The sequence below is a fragment of the Aedes albopictus genome, chromosome 3, assembly GCF_035046485.1.
Source record: "Aedes albopictus strain Foshan chromosome 3, AalbF5, whole genome shotgun sequence".
NCBI lineage: Eukaryota > Metazoa > Arthropoda > Insecta > Diptera > Culicidae > Aedes > Aedes albopictus.
Window position 1 is genome coordinate 97209936 of NC_085138.1, and position 22421 is coordinate 97232356.

General features: G+C 38.5%; 2 protein-coding genes across 3 annotated transcripts in view; both read left to right on the forward strand.

The window, feature by feature from the left end:
• Window positions 1-22421, forward strand: part of LOC115267628 (neuropeptide CCHamide-2 receptor-like) — a 204338-nt gene that overhangs the window by 32978 nt on the left and 148939 nt on the right. The window lies entirely within an intron of this gene.
• LOC134290289 (uncharacterized) lies at window positions 6537-11831 on the forward strand. The gene has a single exon (XM_062857390.1). The coding sequence runs from the start codon at window positions 6537-6539 to the stop codon at window positions 11829-11831; it is 5295 nt and encodes a 1764-aa protein (XP_062713374.1).

The window sequence follows — 22421 nt, forward strand, 5'->3', positions numbered from 1 at the left end:
ATATTTCGTTGCTCAAGATAGAGATACAAGACGACGTCAAGCGATTTCCGCTTCTTGACGACACAAGCATCCTCCGGCTCAGACACAGGAGACAAACGATTTCCCGCAATTTCTGGGTATGGTGTGTCGTCAGTCCTCTTACCTGCCATACCTGTCGGCAATTGTTTCCGGATGAAACGAGCTCGAATGTTGAGACAGGAAACAGGAGTAAAGTAGGGCAAGGTGAAGGATTGATTGTAGACAGGGAATGAACTTGCTCGAACAGCTCCTATCAAACAACTCTCCATGTGCCTCTGAAAACCTCTATAAGTGTCGTCTGTTTGACTGGAGGGCGCATTAATAGCGGTTTTCAAAAGGTTGCGATGCAATTTTTGATTTTATTGGCAGTTTGATGGAATTGGCTAGAACAGAATAAAACTTCAGAAACTATATGATCTTAAGCTATTTTTTAACCGATTTTCCATTTGGGCATTAATTGGTATCGTGTTGGTCATTGCAATAGCCCGCATCATAGAATGTAGCAATCGGTGGCATCTTTCCTCTCTGGAGCCACCATCATGAATGCCTACGTATTTCTCGATGTCTACTATAGCAAGCTTCATCTTAGATTCTGAATACTCATGAAGCAATTCTAAAACCAAAATGGATTATTTAAGACGAAACTGGAAGCATTTCCTCATTTTTTTGGTTATTGATTTTTTAATTAACATCGAAGCAATATTTTCAAAAATGGTTTTCGTACACATGCAGAGCATGGATTATGATTATGGATTATGAATTGGGAAATGCTTCCAGTTTCTCCTTAATAATTAACTTTCGTTGGCTTTTTCGGTGGATGTAATACTACTCAAACTAGCAAGGCGTAAATAACAATAATAATAATAATAATAATAATAATAATAATAATAATAATAATAATAATAATAATAATAATAATAATAATAATAATAATAATAAATAATAAAAGAAAAGTGTGTGACGAGAGAAATTGAAAGAAAGTTTTAATTAACACAGAGAACAACAAGATCACATATATCACCGGATTTTTACGCGAACACAAGGTTGCAAGGTTGTCAAGGTATGCAACGTATCCTACCTCCCATATCCTTCCTGCTTTGGCTATCTGAGCAGGGTTCACCGTAGAGCAGCTTCTTTGGGAGCCCGTAGGCCCGACTTCCATTGGTAATGAAAATAGATCCCGTTACCCAGAAAATCCTACCTTCACTAGGAATCGGCCGGTCTTCGAGCAACCTTGAGGACGAACGCATAACCAACCCCGCTGGGAGCTTTCTTCTTCCTCAGAAATTAAATCTTTTATACATCAATCATCCCAAGGGCCAATATCGATTCAAAAACTTGAATTTCACCGAATCGCAGCTGTTGTACTGTAAAAACTTTAACAAAATTGGCTTCTTTTTATCTGAGGGATAAAATCAGCCCTTAATCCAACTAAGTATCAAACGAAGACAGCCAGCGGCCCGACAAGTGATAAGACGGGAGGCCGTCTCTGCCTCGACACCGACAAAGGATTCCAATGAAAAAGCAATCAATTTAGCGACATCTTTTCACCGACTGACTGGCATCGTCGTTCGTTTCACTTTTTTGTATTTGTTTTTCTAAGGCACCGCGCGTCGTCCTGGCACGTGGCTGTGGGGGTTGAGGATGAAACCTAGGTAAGACAAACATCTTTGGCGAAGTAATTTCCCATGGAGTTGAAAGCGTTAGATGTAAGTAATGGTTAAGTTCGATGGAGAACCGTTATTTTATTTACATTCGTTTACCCTAAACAGATGGATCTTTAACGGTGGAACAACAAGATGATTGAAAAACTGTGTATACAGTATTGAAGACGTACTTTTTTAAGAGGTATATTATGCTCAGCTCAAAGTCGACAAAATGGTCACTTACACCCCTTAGATTCTGGGCCCCTCATTTTTAATATTAGTTTTGTCCACGCCATCACAACGCACAGTGGACCAGGGCCCAGATTTACGAGGAAATTGGAAATCAAACTTTTTTTTTTGCAAGAATATCTATGTACATTCTTCGGAAAGGTTGTAGATGTATCGATTTTGAGCAAGTTTGCTGAAGACAGTTTTTATGTAGCTTTAAAATTAATCGAACTAGAGATATTTTTCTGAACAAGCTTAGGGTGGTTCACAAAAAAAAAACGGTTTTCTGGCTGTAACTTTTTCATTTTCAATTTCTCATCAAAGCCGCCCAAGAATCACCCAAAGAGTATTTGAAAACGCGTTTCGTGCGCGGAGACGACCGTTATCTCTTTTGGTTCAATAGTTCTGAGCGTTTTTCTTCAAAAATCAAAGTTTATTCAAAAGGCGATATTACGGGTTAGAGCAAAGATAAACAATATCTTTTTCCAGCATTCAAAAGAAGAAACATTGTTATAAAACATATCCAAAAATTAGAGTAGTGTTTTTTCCGTAACTCAAAAATAGTTGAATAGTGCCTATTTTTTTCTAAAAGAAATCGTCAATATCTATTGAACGGAATGGCGTAGCAACATTCTCCGCGCACGAGCGTTTTTAAAGTTCTTAAAGTGTTTCTTTGATGACCTTGATGAGAAATTTTAAACAAAAAATATAGAGCACCACCCTATGCAAACTATGGGAAAATGCTCCAAATTTGGTAAAAACAATATTTTTTGCATTTCTTTTTTATTTCAAAATTCTCATCAAAGTCGTCAAAGAACCACTTTTAGAGCTTTTAAAAACGCACATTTTTGTTTCACAGAATTTTGCTACGTCATTCCGTTCAAACGATATTGACGATTTTCCAGAAAAAAATGCCACTTTTCAACTATTTTTTCTTGAGTTACAGAAAAAACACTACTCTAATTTTTGGATATGTTTTATAACAATATTTCTTCTTTTGAATGCTGGAAAAATACATTGCCCCAACAAAGAGATAACGATCTTCTCCGCGCTTGAAACGACGCGGTTTCAAATGCTCTATAGATGATTCTTGGGTGGCTTTGATGAGAAACTGAAACTGAAAAAGTTACAGCCAGATCGGTCAATTTCAAAGCTACATTGAAACTGTCTTCAACAAACTTGCTTAAAATCGATACATCTACAACTTTGCCGAAGAATGTACATAGATAATCTGGCAAATAAAAAATATTGGTTTCCAATTTCTGCGAAAATGTGTTCATGTACATTAGAAATCGGTTCTTATTATTAGGAACAACTTTGTAGAACACCATATTTGTCTAAAAAATCATTTGAAAGCGCTGAGTGCATCGTAAATCTGGGTCCTGGACCACTGTCCAATGCAGCGAAGTAATCTTTCTCTGTGAAATACGATGTTTTGTTTGCATAAATGCCACGCACACATTTGCTTGCATCCGCTCTTGGACGAAGAAACCTAAATTGTTTACATTCGATCGACGAGAAAGAGTAATTCATTGTATTAATTGAGCAGCTTCTGCTGCATTCTGCAGCAGTTAAATGCAACTTTGGAGTGTCACAGAGCTTTTGTGGGGTGTGACTTAAACGTCAGTTCGATAAGTGAATCTGACGATGTGAAAATTGAACAGTGATGGACAACGTTTCTGCCAGCTGCTGCTTTGGTGCGGTTTGCTTCGTCATACGCAACAGGCTGCATCCATTTATTGCATAACGCTAAAATAAACATATTTTTTGTCGGCGATCATTATATGAAAGGTAAAAAGCTATAAAGAATACTAACTCAAACATTATCCACGCCTATTAATAAAAGCTGTGACGCATAAATGACATGCAATTTCTATTTAAATACCAACCTGTTTGGTACCTATCTCCTAATTTTTAATTAAATCGATCCCTTGTCTCACGCAATGAAAGACCCCAGTTCGGTGAAAAACATCTCACTTCGGCAGTGGCGCTTCTCTTTATTAGGTAGAAACAGCATAGTCACACGGTCCCGACCCGACGCAATGTGCTGCCCCTGCCAGCGATAGCATTTGTCCACGTCTTGATTATCAAATGTTCCCACCATGGCAAGAGACCGTAGTGTAATGTTGATGAGGGAATGGGGGAGCCATCTCACACTTGCCCTCTCCCCATTCGACCAGGAAAACCATGACAACATCGGTGGCACCATCTTTTGGAAATGGTCCAGCTCTGCGAGCTCTGCTCATTGTGTCCTCCTGCCCTGGGTCTAGAGTTGCTTCTGCTTGTAAACGCTTTCCCCCCCTCCCCAGCAATGCCCCCCAGTTTTGTGTGTGTCGAAAAGCCAAAAGACGATGTTTTGTTTCCGCCCGGGCGAGCCCGGCTCTGATCCGTGAAAACATCAACCAATTCCTTTGAATGGAAGCTATGGTCTCACAGCACAGCAGAAAGCAAAACCAAAAGTGGAAAAGTGGTCTTGGTGGAACCAAGAGGGTGGCTTTTGAACAGAATAACGGATGCGAGCTAAAGGTACCTTGACGGTATGGGGTTTCAATCGTTCTATCGTCCTGCTGATGTCTGATTTGTTTTTCAGAAGGAACGGATATCGGTTCGTTTATGGGCTAACCAATAGCACGACCAGAGTGAATCGAATGAAGTAGGACAAACATCTAAGGGACAAAGCAATCAAGATAGATCGCAAAGTCACCAATATCACGTTCAATGAAGGACTTGGATCTTTGAATACCGACGAAGAAGATTGCGTTTGGGGATGACATGTTGTATTGCCATCGGCTTAGACCAGCAGCATGGGATTTTAGGCCGGTTTCCTTCTGAAACCGAGCCGAGAGGTACTGGGGCCAAAAAATAAGGGTCTTATAAGCCTTTTGGAATCCCCTTTTTTAGGGTCTCTGTGAACTTTCTGGAAATCCCCTTAGCCTCACCTCAAATGCCTTAGAGCAAGGCCTGTTCTCGCAAACTAGATTTCCTCATTGAAGCCCAAACTTAATTAATGTACAAATATCCATCTTTTTATTCCTTTTTTATTTATGCTCATTTTTAATATATACACTCCTAGCCATGTGCATAAACAGAGGTTCCAGTGTAATTATCGCCTTATTTAAACGGCTGATATAGAAGAGTATGCTTGAGTGCCACGACCCAAGCAACACACATGTTATAATAGAGTTACGACAGCGCAAGTTTTGGTTGTATAGAAGTTTATTTTACGAAATTCTAACATTGTGTTGAAATAACGTAAAATAAACTTCTATACAACCAAAACTTGCGCTGTCGTAACTTTTATATAATATGTGTGTGTTCAGGACCGGGTATATTATGTAGAATCCAACTATTTGCTAGACCGACTACTGTCAATTTGTATAATTGCCACAAACACATATAACCCGAGTCAGCTGTCATTCTAACTGGATTTAAATACCCAATCAAGAAATACAGTCAGTCTGAGTCAGAAGCTCGAAGAGAGAAGAAGTTTGAATAAACCCTACAGTCGATCCTCAAATAGAGTACAGTGTAGTTTCATGATTAATAAAAAGTAGTGAAGTTAAGTAATTTTGTGTGGTTCCTGATCACCGAATCTTGTCACAAAGTGGCCCTGACACCTGCCGAAGTGCCTTTGAGTTCCTGCATGCAGTTTTTGGTGCGTCGATGACTGGTTGGCCGTTGGATGGTGAGTCGTCCCAGTGAAGTAGGGTCCTCCTGAAGCCACATCCTGCCACTCCCGAGCCATTGCCTCAACATAAAACTGGTGCCGTGACCAGGATTGTGGCAATTCCGTCCGTGAAGACGTCCCCGACCGTTTTCGCATTCCGTCCGCGGGACCACGCTGCCCGCTTGATTCGCCATCTTCGACGCCACGTACTGAACAAAAGCGATTGTTCCGTCCGTATTGTGGAACCTTCTCGACGCCATAGTAGCCATCCGGCTATTGAATATACCGCCATCATCGCCAAGCCTGAATAGGGACAAAGAGGACCTATTTTGATCCCTAGTGACGCCATCCACCATCGTAATACCAGCCGGCCTTGTGCCTCGGATTCCTGGATCTGTTCCTGCTTTTTTGAAATTTCAAGGCCTGTTGAGCTCAGGCAGAAGGTAATTGCCTGTCCAACATTATCCCCCGCTATTTGCTGGTGCTTTTTAGATTTTTTTTGCTTCGCATGTGCATGCCGATTCGGTGCTGATCTTCATCAACGGTGAAAGTGGACGTTGGCCATCGCCTAGCTAGGCCATCGCACCGAGCTACGAAGAATTCCGTGCCTGTGTCTCCTAATCCTACGAACTCATACCGTGTGTGGCCATCTAGTGTGCTTCCCTCGAATCCAACGCCAGCGTGTACAGCAGTGAAGCTTGTGACTGACTGTGTATGCCGAATCCTTCCTGTGAGTTTCCCGAAGTGTCGACCTTACGCTCTGGTGGACAGCCCGACGACCACGCCGTGGTCCGTAGTGCCAACCGACGGCCTATTTCTACGTTGCATGCTGTGTTCCTGCGGATTGAAATTGTACAAGGCATATTGACTGCCTTGGTCAGGTGAGCACCTTTCCAAGTGTTTTATTTCCTGTGCGCCAGTGCTTCCTGGTCTTTTTGTTCGTCAGGTTCTTCGTCCCACGTCAAACCATCCGCAGCATGCCCGACGAACGCCGAAAGCAGATTTTGGCCTCCCGTCGCACTACCCTGCTTGCCTCGCTAGGACGTGCTGAGCAGTTTATGGCGCAGTACCAGGAGGACCGGGACAAGCTCGAGGTCGAATTGCGGTTGGAGAATTTGGACGTGATTTGGCAGGGGTTGGAGGACGTGCAGGCTGAGTTGGAGGAAATGGAGGAAGGTAACGAAGGCATGGTGAGGAATCTGTCCTATCGCTCTAACTTTGAACCGTTGCTCTTTAAAATAAAAGCTTTCCTACGCTCTAAACTTCCTGCTCCTATTAATGTGAATGGAAATCTTCCTCCACCCACTACCACCGGGGCTCCTTCCACTCTAAAGGGTCTGAAACTGCCTACTATCTCGTTGCCTGAATTCTCGGGGGACTACAAAGACTGGCTAGCCTTTCACGACACGTTTCTGGCACTAATACACACAAACACGGATGTGGCGGACATCCAAAAATTCCATTATCTAAGGGCTGCTATCAAAGGTGAAGCAGCTCAACTAATTGAGTCAATTGGGATTAGCGCGGCAAATTATCCATTGGCTTGGGACGCTCTCGTCAGCCGTTACGCAAATGAGTACCTCCTACGAAAACGCCACCTCCAAGCACTGTTGGACTGTCCGAAGATGAAGAGAGAGTCTGCATCCGCCTTGCATGCCATAGTTGATGACTTCGAGCGGCATGTGAAAATATTAGGTCAGCTGGGCGAACCTGTGGATAGCTGGAGTACCATGCTGGAGCACATCCTTTGTACGCGATTGCATGATGATACCCTGAAGGCCTGGGAGGATTATGCGTCCACTCTGAATGCTGTTACGTACAAACACCTCGTTGAATTCCTCCATCGTCGTATGCGAGTCCTCGAATCGATCTCGGTTAATCAGCACCATCAGTCCGCCACTCCACAGCCACAAGCTTCGTTTCCCAGAAAGCCATTTCCGATCAAGGTTTCTTCCCACGCAGCCGTTGAAGGTTCGTCGATGAAATGCTACGCCTGTGATCAACGCCATCCTCTGATAAAGTGCTACAAGTTCGAGAAGTTTCCGATTGCCGAAAAGATGAGTCTCCTCAATTCCAAACGACTTTGTCTCAACTGCTTCCGCAACGACCATCTCGCTCGGAATTGTGCTTCTAAGTACAGTTGCAAGGTTTGTCAAAAGCGTCACCACTCCCTGATCCACGCTGCCTACTCTGAGAGTTCCAATCGTCCCAATGTTGAACCATCGTCGTCAGGTGCTTCCAAGTCTTCCGTGCAAACCAACGTAGCCACTTCGGGTCCAGCTGAACTGCTGTCAGCGTCCACGTTGTCCAAGCCAGAAGAGAGCGTATGCAGTATCCCAATGCAAGGTTGTGGTAGAAACGTCTTCATGTTGACAGTGATTCTCAAGGTCGTCGACTGCTATGGTCAAGAGCATTTGGCACGTGCTCTATTGGATTGTGCATCCCAGCCGAACATAATCTCCGAGAACATGGCGCAGATCCTACGATTGCAACGCAGCAAAGTGAACGTTTTGATTCATGGAGTTGGAGAAAAGCCTCAGCACGCTCGCAATGCTGTCCGAACGCAGATTCGCTCACGAAAGGAAGATTTCGCTCTCGACGTTGATTTCCTGGTCCTAAAAAGCGTCATCCCTAAACTTCCTGCCCACGACGTGCCCATCGAAGATTGGAACCTGCCCCAAGACTTGTTCTATGCTGATCCAAACTTCAACCTGAGCTCCGGTATCGACATGATCATCGGGAACGAACATTTCTTCTCATGCTTCAAGTCTGCCGCCAGAATTCACTTGTCCGATTCCCTACCACTACTGGTAGACAGCGCCTTCGGTTGGATAGTCTCTGGTGCCGTCAATACCCCCAAGAACCGCCAAGAAGCATCCGCTTGCTCCATCACCACCATGTCCTTGGTATCGCTCGAAGAAAGTTTGGAGCGTTTCTGGGAGGTAGAGGAACTTCCGACCAGATCTGCTTATTCGATGGACGAGAAGAGATGCGAAGACCTCTATGCGTCAACAGTCAGTCGGAACCCTGAAGGACGATACATAGTACGACTACCACGGAAACAGAATTTTGATGAGCTTATTGGAGAATCGAGAGCTGCAGCACTGCGTCGTTTCGAGCTCCTCGAGCGCCGACTGGACCGAGATTCCCAGTTGAAAGAGGAGTACCATAAGTTCATGCGAGAATATTTGGAGTTAGGCCATATGCGATTGGTGTCCGACGAGGAGGTTGAAGGATCAAACCAATGTTTCCTTCCGCATCACCCAGTGCTAAAGGAGGCCAGCACGACAACAAAGGTCCGCGTCGTCTTTGATGCCTCCGCCAAGACGTCCTCCGGTCACTCGCTGAACGAAGCATTACTCGTAGGGCCGGTAGTGCAGGACGATATTCACGCCATTTGCCTTCGCTTCCGAACCTTCCCAGTAGCCGTGGTGAGTGATGTAGCGAAAATGTACCGCCAAGTTTTGCACCATCCAGACGACACACCGTTCCAACAAATCCTGTTTCGCTTCCATGATGCTGACCCAGTCCAAACCTACCGCCTTCTGACTGTAACGTACGGCATGGCACCCTCTTCCTTCCTAGCAACACGTACATTAGTTCAACTGGCCGACGATGAAGGAGATGCGTACCCCCTGGGAGGACCAGCAGTCAAAAAAGGATTTTACGTTGACGACTTTATTGGTGGTGCACAGTCGATTCCTGAAGCCATCCAGTTGAGGACCGAATTAGGAGACCTGATGGCGAAGGGCGGATTCTGTCTGAGGAAGTGGACCTCCAACAAGCTTGAAGTTCTACAGGGACTGGAGCCTGACCAAATCGGGACTCAATCCACAATACAATTCGGCAAGGATGAAACGATCAAGGCTTTGGGGATTAATTGGGAACCCGAGGCGGACATCTTCCGAGTTGAAACCGCATTACGACCTAGCCATGGACCGATCACGAAGAGAACCATTCTGTCCGGCATATCCCAGCTGTTCGATCCCCTGGGTATAGTATCACCCGTTGTCATCCGTGCAAAAATGTTGATGCAGCTCCTATGGTTGCAACCTTGTGGCTGGGACGATGCCGTTTCGGAATCGATTGCCGACAAATGGAACAGCTACGCCAAGCAATTACCGAAGCTGTCTGATTTCCACGTACCACGCTACGCTCTCCTCCCGAACGCTACAATCCAGCTCCACACCTTCTCTGATGCGTCTGAAGCGGCATACGGTGCATGCACGTACGCCCGATCCGTGGATTCCCAGGGCAACGTAGCCGTCCACCTACTAGCGTCAAAATCACGTGTCGCTCCACTGAAGCGTATTAGCCTTCCGCGGCTCGAACTATGTGCCGCCGACCTTGCAACGAAACTGCATACCAAAATCAGCGAGGCACTCCAGATCGACGTTTCCGCTTCCTATTTTTGGAGTGACTCCACCGTTACGCTCCAATGGATTCGCGCTCCTCCCAACAATTGGAAGACGTTTGTGGCCAACCGCGTTTCCGCCATCCAATCAGCTACCCACGGAGCACACTGGAACCATGTAGCTGGAAAGCAGAACCCCGCCGACCACGTATCTCGAGGTATGGAAATCGACGAGTTCATCCAATGCGAAGAATGGAAGCATGGACCAAAATGGCTTTCACTACCAGAAAAGCAATGGCCATGTGAACAAGTACCAGAATACCCAGATGATGGAAAGGAACGTAGAAAGGTCGTCGTGGCAGTAACCAGAAGCGAAGCGCTCGTCAACCCATACTTCGCTTCATTCTCCTCGCATTCCACAATGGTTCGCATTACCGCATACTGCCTACGATTTGTCCGCTACTGTCGTGAAAAACGCCGTACACTTCCCTCCTGTGTTCCGCTTCCCAACAACGCACTTTCACAAGAGGAACTCGCCGCTAGCCAGTCGATACTCATCAAGTTGACCCAGGCCGATGGTTTCAAAGAAGAGTTGAAGCACCTACGCAGTGACAATGCAGTTTCCAAAAAGTCGCCGATCCGCCGTCTAAGCCCCATACTAGACCCTGAAGGCATAATTAGAGTGGGAGGGAGATTAAATTTGTTAGAGCAACCCTACATTACCAAGCACCCTGTCCTCCTACCAAATCCTCACCCCTACACACGCCTTCTCGCCAAGCAATACCATCTTCAACTAATCCATGGTGGCGGCCGCCTTACACTAGCCGCTATGCGCGAAAAATTCTGGCCTATTCGAGGACGAAGGCTAATCCAGGGCGTAATACATGCCTGCTTCCGCTGCAACCGAGCGAGTCCCGTTCCAGCAACACAGCAGCTTGGCCAGCTTCCAATCCACCGCATTCGACCGAGCCGTCCGTTCAGCATCACCGGCGTCGACTTCGCTGGACCTGTTTATCTTCGGGCAATCCACAAGAGAGCACAACCAACGAAGGCCTACATCTGCATCTTTGTGTGCTTCAGCACGAAGGCTGTCCACATCGAACTGGTTGGGGACCTATCGACACCCGCGTTCCTGGCAGCGTTCCGGAGATTCGTGTCCCGCAGAGGTCGACCATCCGATGTCTATTCCGACAACGGAAAAAATTTTGAAGGCGCAAAAAATGAGCTGGAGGAAATCCATCGTCTGCTGCAGGAAAACACCGACAACATCCACACCTTTTGCGCCAACGAATCCATCAATTGGCACCTGTGTCCACCAAAGGCGCCTCACTTCGGTGGATTATGGGAGGCAGCCGTTAAGGTTGCCAAAACACATCTGTATCGCCAGCTGGGGAACTCTCGTCTGACATTCGAGGAGATGACGACGCTGCTGACCCAAATCGAAGCAGCAATGAACAGCCGACCACTGGTGCCCCTTTCCGAGGATCCGAACGACCTGGCGTGTCTAACTCCTGCACACTTTCTAATTGGATCAACGATGCACGCAGTCCCCGAGCCGGATCTCACGAAAGTTTCCCTCAGCATGCTCGACCGTCTCCAAGCAACACAACGAGCGTATCAGCAATTCTGGCACCATTGGCGAAGCGAGTATTTGCAAGAACTGCAGCTGTGCAACAAAATCAACAAGCCGAACGACGCTTTTCTTCCCGGCCGACTCGTAATCCTCGTCGATGAACAGCAGCATCCGGTGAAGTGGCCACTTGCTCGCATCGTCAATATTCATCCCGGCAACGATCAGCTTACGCGGGTGGTGACCTTGAAAACTTCCCGTGGTATTATCAAGCGGCCGATCACAAAAATTTGTCTGCTTCCTTCCCGCGACGATGATGATTGCGTTCCTGGAGTCAGCGAAGAATGAAATGATGCCAGAGCCGACTACGATGACAGCGTCGCCGACATCAACCGACCGAGGAGAAACGTCAACATAAAAGAGAAATTGAATGACAATTCGTTCTATTTAGTTAAGGCACATCTACACTTTGTTTACCTTTTCTTTCTCTTTAGTTATATTTTTATTGATAGCAAGTAGAATTCGTATGCAATATTCCCAGCACGGAGGAAGTTAGGCGTTCGACACTGTTAGGCATTTGTTAGATATGTTGCTCATCGAAAATTTCTGAGAGCATAAATCATAACCCCGAAATTATGCTCAGTGTTCGATTCTTTCGCGCATTGTTGACAGTTGCCTGAACGGCAGTTAAAAAATAACATTGTTGATTGTGGCAGCGTTCGTCGGTCGGGAAAATGATAAAAATTGCGCGTTTCAATTAGTTAAAACCGTAACAACCTGGTAAGAACCATTTCAGTCGTTCCGTCGTCCGACCCGTCAGCTCCTCGCCGCTGCTACTGGCCAATAAGTCCGGTTCGTTCTCGTCGTACCGTTGCCGGAACCAGTCATCTCCAAAACAGTGTCCGATTCCGTTAAGTTTGCCCTCATCGTGTCGGTGAGTCATTTTAATTATAATTTGATTTATTTTTCATTTAATTTTTATTTAATTTTAAATAAATTTTAATCAAATTTTAATAAAATTTTAATTAAATTTTCATTAAATTTTATTAAAATTTTAACAAAATTTTAATAAAATTTTAATAAAACTTTAATAAAATTTAAATAAAATTTTAATAAAATATTAATTAAACTTCAATTAAATTTTAATTAAATTTTCAATTTATTTTTTTAAATTTGAATAAAATTTTAATAAAACTTTAATAAAATTACAATTAAATTGTAATAAAATTTAAATAAAATTTTAATAAAACTTTAAAAAAAATTCTAATAAAATTTTTATAAAATTTAAAAAAAAAATTTTAATAAAATTTAAAAAAATTTAATTTACTTTTAATTTAATTTTAATAAAATTTTAATAAATTTAATTTTAATTAAATTTTAATTAAATTTAAACAAAAATTTAATAAAATTTGAAAAAAATTTTGATTTAATTTTAATTTAATTTTAATCCAATTTCAATAAAATTTTAACTAATTTTAAATTAAATTTTAATTAAATTTTAATTAAATTTTAATTTAATTTTAATTAAATTTTAATTTAATTTTAATTAAATTTTAATTAAACGTTGATTAAATTTTAATTTAATTTTAATTAAATTTTAATTAAATTTTAATTAAATTTCAATTTAATTTTAATTCAATTTTGTTTTATTTAATTTTAATTTAATGTTAATTTAATTTTAATTTCATTTTAATTTTATTTTAATTTTAATTTAATTTTAATTTAATTTTAATTTAATTTTAATTTAATTTTAATTTAATTTTAATTTAATTTTAATTTAATTTTAATTTAATTTTAATTTAATTTTAATTTAATTTTAATTTAATTTTAATTTAATTTTAATTTAATTTTAATTTAATTTTAATTTAATTTTAATTTAATTTTAATTTAATTTTAATTTAATTTTAATTTAATTTTAATTTAATTTTAATTTAATTTTAATTTAATTTTAATTTAATTTTAATTTAATTTTAATTTAATTTTAATTTAATTTTAATTTTAATTTAATTTTAATTTAATTTTAATTTAATTTTAATTTAATTTTAATTTAATTTTAATTTAATTTTAATTTAATTTTAATTTAATTTTAATTTAATTTTAATTTAATTTTAATTTAATTTTAATTTAATTTTAATTTAATTTTAATTTAATTTTAATTTAATTTTAATTTAATTTTAATTTAATTTTAATTTAATTTTAATTTAATTTTAATTTAATTTTAATTTAATTTTAATTTAATTTTAATTCAATCTTAATTTAATTTTAATTTAATTTTAATTTAATTTTAATTTAATTTTAATTTAATTTTAATTTAATTTTAATTTAATTTTAATTTAATTTTAATTTAATTTTAATTTAATTTTAATTTAATTTTAATTTAATTTTAATTTAATTTTAATTTAATTTTAATTTAATTTTAATTTAATTTTAATTTAATTTTAATTTAATTTTAATTTAATTTTAATTTAATTTTAATTTAATTTTATTTTAATTTTAATTTAATTTTAATTTAATTTTAATTTAATTTTAATTTAATTTTAATTTAATTTTAATTTAATTTTAATTTAATTTTAATTTAATTTTAATTTAATTTTAATTTAATTTTAATTCAATTTTAATTTAATTTTAATTTAATTTTAATTCAATTTTAATTTAATTTTAATTTAATTTTAATTTAATTTTAATTTAATTTTAATTTAATTTTAATTTAATTTTAATTTAATTTTAATTTAATTTTAATTTAATTTTAATTTAATTTTAATTTAATTTTAATTTAATTTTAATTTAATTTTAATTTAATTTTAATTTAATTTGAATTTAATTTGAATTTAATTTGAATTTAATTTTAATTTAATTTTAATTTAATTTTAATTCAATTTTAATTTAATTTTAATTTAATTTTAATTTAATTTTAATTTAATTTTAATTTAATTTTAATTTAATTTTAATTTAATTTTAATTTAATTTTTATTGTATTTTAATTGAATTTTAATTTAGTTTTAATATAAATTTAATTTAATTTAATTTTTATTTAATTCAAATTTAAATTCAAGTTGAAATTAAAGTTAAAATTGAAATTAAAATTAAAGTTAAAATTAAAATTGAAATTGAACAGGCTCCGAGTTTTTTTTATTGAATTTGTTTCGTCCAGCTTTCATTCGAGGCAAGAGTACGGTTGTAGTAGTGAACGGCGACAAAAGTTCACTACTACAATCATACTTCTTGCTCGGATGACAGCTGGAATGAAAATAAGCAGCATAAAATTTATGCCTAACATTTGTCTAACAGCCCATAGTAAAACATGTCTAACGTTAGTCTAATGTTAGACTAACAAACATGTTTCGAATTTGCAACATGTCTAACAAAGTGTGTCATATCTGTCTAATTTTAGACTAACATTAGCCAAAAGTGAGACAAAAAGTTAGCCTAACATGCTGGCCAGTTAGTCTCACATTAGGCTAATGTTAGGCTAACCCTCCGTACTGGGATTGTATTGAATAATTGAAATTTAGTATTTCAAGGTGGGGGCGATGTTCAGGACCGGGTATATTATGTAGAATCCAACTATTTGCTAGACCGACTACTGTCAATTTGTATAATTGCCACAAACACATATAACCCGAGTCAGCTGTCATTCTAACTGGATTTAAATACCCAATCAAGAAATACAGTCAGTCTGAGTCAGAAGCTCGAAGAGAGAAGAAGTTTGAATAAACCCTACAGTCGATCCTCAAATAGAGTACAGTGTAGTTTCATGATTAATAAAAAGTAGTGAAGTTAAGTAATTTTGTGTGGTTCCTGATCACCGAATCTTGTCACAAAGTGGCCCTGACACCTGCCGAAGTGCCTTTGAGTTCCTGCATGCAGTTTTTGGTGCGTCGATGACTGGTTGGCCGTTGGATGGTGAGTCGTCCCAGTGAAGTAGGGTCCTCCTGAAGCCACATCCTGCCACTCCCGAGCCATTGCCTCAACAGTGTGTTAATTGGGGATATTGCGTCCATTTATTTACAAAATTATAAATATTTTCAAACAAAAAAAAAGTTTGAAAGATTTGTGTCACTGAAGACATGGAAACTGTCACATTATTAAAATTAAAGTTAAGAAATCATTGTTATGAAACAAGCCTTGCTGGCAAACCAATAATAAATATCAAGATCCCACCATAGTTTCAAGATTCGGGAGGATGTTTGTTTTGAAAATTTTTGCATTGGAGCGGATCTGGTGTGATGGTTAAAGCACGTGGCTAGCACGCCGAGGAGCTGGGATCCTTCGGAAGGGAAGTAAAGCGTGGGTCCCGAGATCAACCAACCTAGGGCTAAAAATCTCGTTAATACGGGAAAAAATTGGAATTGTTACTTTGTGATCGGGATTTCATAAAATAGATTATATTTCAAGGGTTTAAGCAGCGTTTCTGGGCTTTTCGGGCGGTTCGGGGGCGTTATAGGGGTGTTCCTGGGGTTTCATGAGCATTCCAGCGATTTCAAGGGTTTTCAGGGAGCGCTTCTCAACATTACCGAAAAGATTTGTTGGTTACTATTCAAATTAACCCTCTAATACCCAAATTTTTGATTTTGATCTAGACATCATTTTTCGTCACCTTAAATCGATTTAAACATGTTTTGGATGATGATTCTTTTTAATTCTCGATTTCATGAATTTCGATTTTTGTTTATTCTAATTTTTATTTTTTAAGATCCCACACTTTTATATTTTTCCTGGAAGCCTATTTGGGGTACGGATTTTTTGAGACGGAAACATTTTGAGATTTTATTATTTTGCTGAAATATTTTTATTTTTATTTTTATTTTCATGGGAAATTTTGTGTTCCGTGTAAATAAAAGGAAAATAATTTTAGAGTGTATTCGACTCCCTTAAACTATTAAACTAGGATAGAACGTTTTGAGAAAAATTAAAAAATATGTTAATTGTAACGAATCAATACAAAATAGACAATCACTTCTGAAAGGTGACTAAAACGTCAATTTTTCAATGATTTAAAAAAATGTAAATACGTTTTAAAATACACCAAAAACCAAAAACTATACCCCGTCTAAAGGCGGGGTTGTGTATTAGAGGGTTGAATTGATGAATTTTCGCAACACTGGTTACAGGGAGTTTCAGAGCATTTTAGGGGCCATCAAATAGTTTTAGAAGGGTCAAGGAATCTCCAAAGAGTTTTGAGCGCTTCCAGAAAAGTTACAGCCAGTGGGTTTCAGGGGCATTCCATAGATGTCATGGACGGTCGTTCTACGCATAATTGTCCCAAGTTGTATGGAAATCACTATCTACATGAGACAATTATGCGTAGAACGACAAAAGGAGTCTCCGATACTTGCAGGAGCGTTCTAAGGGATTTCTGAGGCGTCCCCTCAATGCAATGGAAATCCCCTCAGAGTCCTCTTAAAATTCCCTGAAAGCCTTGATGCGCCTCTGATACATATCTGCACACTCACCGGAAGCTCATTGGAACCCCCGAAAACCACCTTAAAAACTTAAAAATGAAAATCCATCATATTTGTAATGGATACACTAAAATCAAAACTACCAGTGTAAACAACAGTTCAACAATTAGCAAGAATCTGTGAAGATTAGGATGTAACTAGCTTTAGGAAGTGTTCAACAATTGGGTCCCAACTTCTGTTACAAATATTTTATTTTTTTTTCTTGAAAATGGAATTATTGGAAATTTAAATTCAATGGAGAGTGTAAAAAATGACTGGATATAGATGATCACTGAAGGGGTTGAACATTCAGCACTTCATTTATGTTGGTTGTTTTTCAGTGTGTGTGGAAGTGTGCCGAACGTACTGGAGCTGGGCAGCATGTGCCCAGTGGGATATTTTCTTTGAATGGTTTTGCGCTGAATCATACCCTGTCAATTTTCGGGGAATGTTATCAACCTGATCGGTGTTTATCGGCAAAATTCCACCCAGAAAACTTGTCTAGAATCTATAGAAAAGGCTTTTGCAATCGTAAATAAGTTGGCAGGTTGATTCCATAACGTAAAGTTGGTTTTATTGTAGTGCCGAATTGTGCCGGGCTCTATGTACCGAGTGACTAACCCCTTGTGATCATTGGATATTTTCCTACTACTGTGGAATTATACACGGAAAATCAAATGAAATAGGAAACCATGTAGAATTGACGAATTACCCAAGTGCTATGCCGGATTAAGGAGGGGGGGGCAGGGCCCCGGCCCCCAACATTTCTGGAGCTACCCACTAAATTTCATTTCACAAAAAAAATGTGAAGCGAGATAAAAATGTTGTGTAAAAAACTCCCCTAGAGACTTTTGTCAAGAGAACTTCAGATTACTGTTTACTGTCAAGATGTATGTGATATATGTCGTGATTCCTTTGGGAAAACTGCAAGTATTTGTCCAGCTACTTATGAAATAAAAAAAAACGTTTTATCATTTATGGGCTTTGTGCAATTGACCAAAAAAAATTACCGAAAATCTTGAAGAAAGTCTTCGTCTGAATTCTAGACGTAAAAAACGAGGTAAATTTTTTTTCTAGAGGTAAAATTCCATAATCCAATAAATTGCAGAGTCAAAAAATACCTTCCAAACTAGTTTGTTTTTTTTTCTGTCTAAAGATTTAAAAACAATTTAAAATTTTAAGTTTTTCCGAAATTTAGAAATATTTTTGGAACTCATGAGTTTGATTTTACTTAGACAGATTACGACTTACTCAAATCGGAGGATACCAAAACTTTTTTTTGTATTTTTATTATTGTGTATTTTAACTTATGATAATTCTACACTAATACCAAAACTGTTGAAATTTTTTTTGAGGAAACCTAGCTTGTGTTTAGAGCAGAGCAGATTATTTTGATGAGTTTCAGTCCGAATTTTTGGAGTTGAGAGATTGAAATGCGAATGAATCCATGGCGATCTCCTGGCGATAAAATTCATAGATTCCTTTACCAAATTTCAGAAGAAAGTTGGAAGGGAAATTTCCATAGAAATTGTCCGGGATTTTCGCTAACAATTAGTTTAAGTAGTTTAATAGAAAGGTAAATCAGAAATTACAATATGAATTCCGCTAACATATTTGTAAGAATGATTCTTGTTTTTTGATTTTTTCCACGTTATATGGGCAAACATGTTTCCTCTATACATATTAAAGTCCCCCACAATAATATGCCCCTGGGCCCCCACATTTGTAAATGCGGCTCTGCCCAAGTGACATAAAAGTGCTTTTTTAATGCCTATCATAATCCATTATAAAACGCTTAAACATTAAAGAAAATACTTTCGGCCTTTCATAACCAACCATCTTTATTCTTGTACATTTCGGTCACGATACGAAGCCGAAGCGAGATGCATTGTGTTTCCGGAAGAACTAAACACACTTTCCTTGAGTAATACACACCATCAGCAGCTCCATTTCCCTACATTTAAATCCTTTCATGCGGCATTTTACTTCCGGGTCTATTGCTTCCGCTTGAAACATTTCAAGCTCTGCCGGGTCACATGCTGCCTGATTACACTAGTTTACAGCATTTTTGAACTCGGCAAACTGATGATCGTTCGAATCATGCCCTGAGTTTGAAAACGCGAAGGAAAAAAATTACAGTAGAGCGGAAATTTTTTCGACTTTCCATACAAGGTTGATGATTTAAAATCGATTTTTGTTCTATTTTTAAGCAAAGTCGCTCACTTCATGCATCACATTCTCCGTAACCAATGCTCCGATTGAGATGAATTTTTTACTGTAACTCGCCCACATATGATATGTCAAATAAACGTTGAGAAAGAATTTTTAAACTCTTTTTTTCTTATAGAAAAAAATATATTTCTTAATATATTCTTGGAAATTTAGTTAAATTTTAAGGAGATCGTCCCCAAAACTCGCCAATATCTTGAATTTCATCAATCTGACGCAAAACCTGCATTCAGATGATCGAATGGTATTATATTCAGCTTTGAATTTATGGAAAAAGATTTAAAATTGGTTGAACAAAACGCAAGATATTTGAATTTTATTAAATTCCATATTTTAAAAAGTTGTAAAACTCGATATTGAGTTAAAACTCAGAAACTGTTCTACTTAAAATTTTTTGAAGCACGGTTTCGAAATCAGCACTTAATTATGCTTCAAAAATTTTGGTCGTTGACAGAAGTTCACGACTTTCGTTTTATTTTGTAAACTAGTGTTACCGTTCACGCTCTTTTTTCGTCAAAACCTCGCTGAGCTTCTAGTTGAACCTATTGTTCCATCGAATCCGTTCCACATACCCGACGGTGCCCTTGGCTGCCCACCCGAACAAAGGCGTATAACAAAATAATAACAAGTTCTGTTACCTGGTTATCATTCGATTGATAATTGAGTTTGTTATCATTTAGGTTGAATTCAGAGCCAACATAACAGAAATTATAATTCAAATTCACTCTTCGAATACCAAAATGATAAGAATTTGGGTTATCATTGAATTCAACTTGATAACTAATTGTGTTATACAATATGTTGTTCAACGTTACATTTAGTATCAACATAAAAAAGTTTATTGATAACAGGTTTTGTTAACAATTATTTATCATTCAAAGCTATTTTATCAACCAAAATAGTAAAAATCTACTTTACCGACATCGTCAGCATTTGAAAAAAATTTCTTATGATTTACAATCCATGTTTCAACTATTGCGCCCAGTGGGTCTCGAACCCTGATCGAGTGATTGCCTGTCGCAGCCGATAGCCCCAATACCAACGGGACTCAGTGAGAGGTAGAGTGGTTGAAGGCTACGCTTTCGTACTGCAGTCGCATTGAAGGTGGAAAAAGCGGAATCTATTTTAAGATACAAGGCCCATCAGACTCTCAGTTTTTGGGATAGCTTTTAAATATGTGTTGAGAACTGATAACACATTTTGTTATAATTTAGTATTTTTATGTTATCGCGACAAACCAAAATTATCTATACCTAAATTTATTATCATCTGGTTATCATCAATTGGAAAAGATGATAACAAAAATAACAAAAGAATAACACCGATAACACAGTTTATTATCAAAATCATATCACCTTGTTATCCGCCTTTGCTCGTGTATCGTTTATGACTGCATTTATTATACTTTAGCAATTCTCTAGGGACAACATGGATTTGACTTCTAGCCGGCAACGCTGCAATACTTAGCGGGATGAAATACAACAACTTTTTTCACAAAAATGAACTGCAAAAAAATGCAAAAAAATATGAAAGTTAAACAGCACGTAAATTGAAGATCAACTGAAATTTGCGGCAGAAAAATGTAAATCACCATCATTTAACGTCAGCCGAGCAGCCCGCTGCTGGTCAGACGGCTTGTTTACAGATTTTAAAGCATATTCGCTTTAAATTTACATGCATCTGCTATAAATCATGCCAGCCACTCTCCGTCATCAGCTAAACGAACGGCTGCTCGCAGCTGTGGCGGTTTCCCCGTTGCCTCTCTCAGTACTCTCTGCAGCAGCCGGAGCATGTCGGGAATGCGTTCATTATGGTAGAAGCAGTTTAGCTTTGACTGTCTGCTATTCAACAAGCTGAGATAGCCGAGAGAGCTCGGGCGTGCTACTCACACCCCAGGGATCCGAGTTCAATTCTCGCTCGGAGCTCAATTTTTCTTTATATTTTCTAATAGATATTTGCAATGTAATTCTAAGATCGCACAAAAAATTCCATCATATATGACGGGGTCGTTTTGTTACATTCGATCCGTCATAATTTTACAGGTTTTTTTTCGAACTGTGCACCTATAATAGGTTAGCAAGCAGACAATTTTCGATGCACTCTATGAAAAGTTACAGCTTGTTGAACATTTTTGGAAGAGAAAAAAAAAGTTGCCTATCCCAAACATTTTGGCCATCCCCTGTATCTCAAAAAGCTTTCTGTTCAAAAGTACTTTAACACATGATATGATTTGCATTGTGAAGGATTTGGCCGACTTTTCGAAAAAACACCTACGATCAAATCATGTTTTTGCCATCTTATGTACCATAGTGTCATGTAGAAGGTGTGCCGGGAATTGAATGCAGCCTGTGCCCGAAATAGACGTGGACTAGACGGAAATTGAATTCAAGGGACAATTCAATCTGATTGTTTCAAGAAAATTATAGTTTATTTTCACAATATTTGTTTACGTAAAATGAAAACAAATCTTTTAATTAGTAATTAATACCAAATTGGCTACGAGACATTAGGCGAGGCGCAAAAATAAACTCAATCATTATTGGGTTTCTAATTAATGTTTAGACTACTGAATTATCATTTTATAGCAACATTTAACTCTAATCAAACTTATTTTGTTTACCTGTTGTGTATCCGGCACCCTTGTCATGAACCCAACCGAACTTGTTTACGCTAGCCGCTGCGAAATTCGACCGTGATAATAATGAATTTGGGCCGAGTCTAAATGGGTGCAAATGTCGCAATATCGATCGGTACTTATTTAGACGGGAATGAGATAAAAACTTTAATCTTTGATTTGAATTTTTAGTGTTCGTTTTGCAATACACTTTCCTCCAGCAATAATGAAAATCCGCTGTCCAACAATCAACCCTGAACCAAAGCATTCCAGACATATCTTACAATTGCAATCTACCACATTCCGCACAACTTTTCAACCGTTTGCAAGTGACACAAACTTATGCGCCTTCGGACTCCGCCCAGTCGTAGTCAGTTATCGCCTTGCATTGGGCCAGCAGTAGTAGTAGATAGTTAGTTGTTGCGGTTTTAATTAGAACAGAGTTTCGAAGGCTTGTGTTCCTGGGGCGGCGGACGACGAAAAGTGACGACGACATGGTATACCAACTGTCGCCATTCCCACCGAATTCCAACAGTAGGCAGGTCGACGGAAAGTTCCATCCGGTTCGGTGGCAAATCTTAATTGAGAATCTTTTTGGAAAAAGGGTTCTTTTCGGCGGTCGTTTCCGAGGGTTCGCGTATGGCTGGCATGGCA

What these genes read in the sequence shown, in the direction of transcription:
- LOC134290289 (XM_062857390.1), top strand. Translation starts at nt 6,537, where the DNA reads ATGCCCGACGAACGCCGAAAGCAGATTTTGGCCTCCCGTCGCACTACC.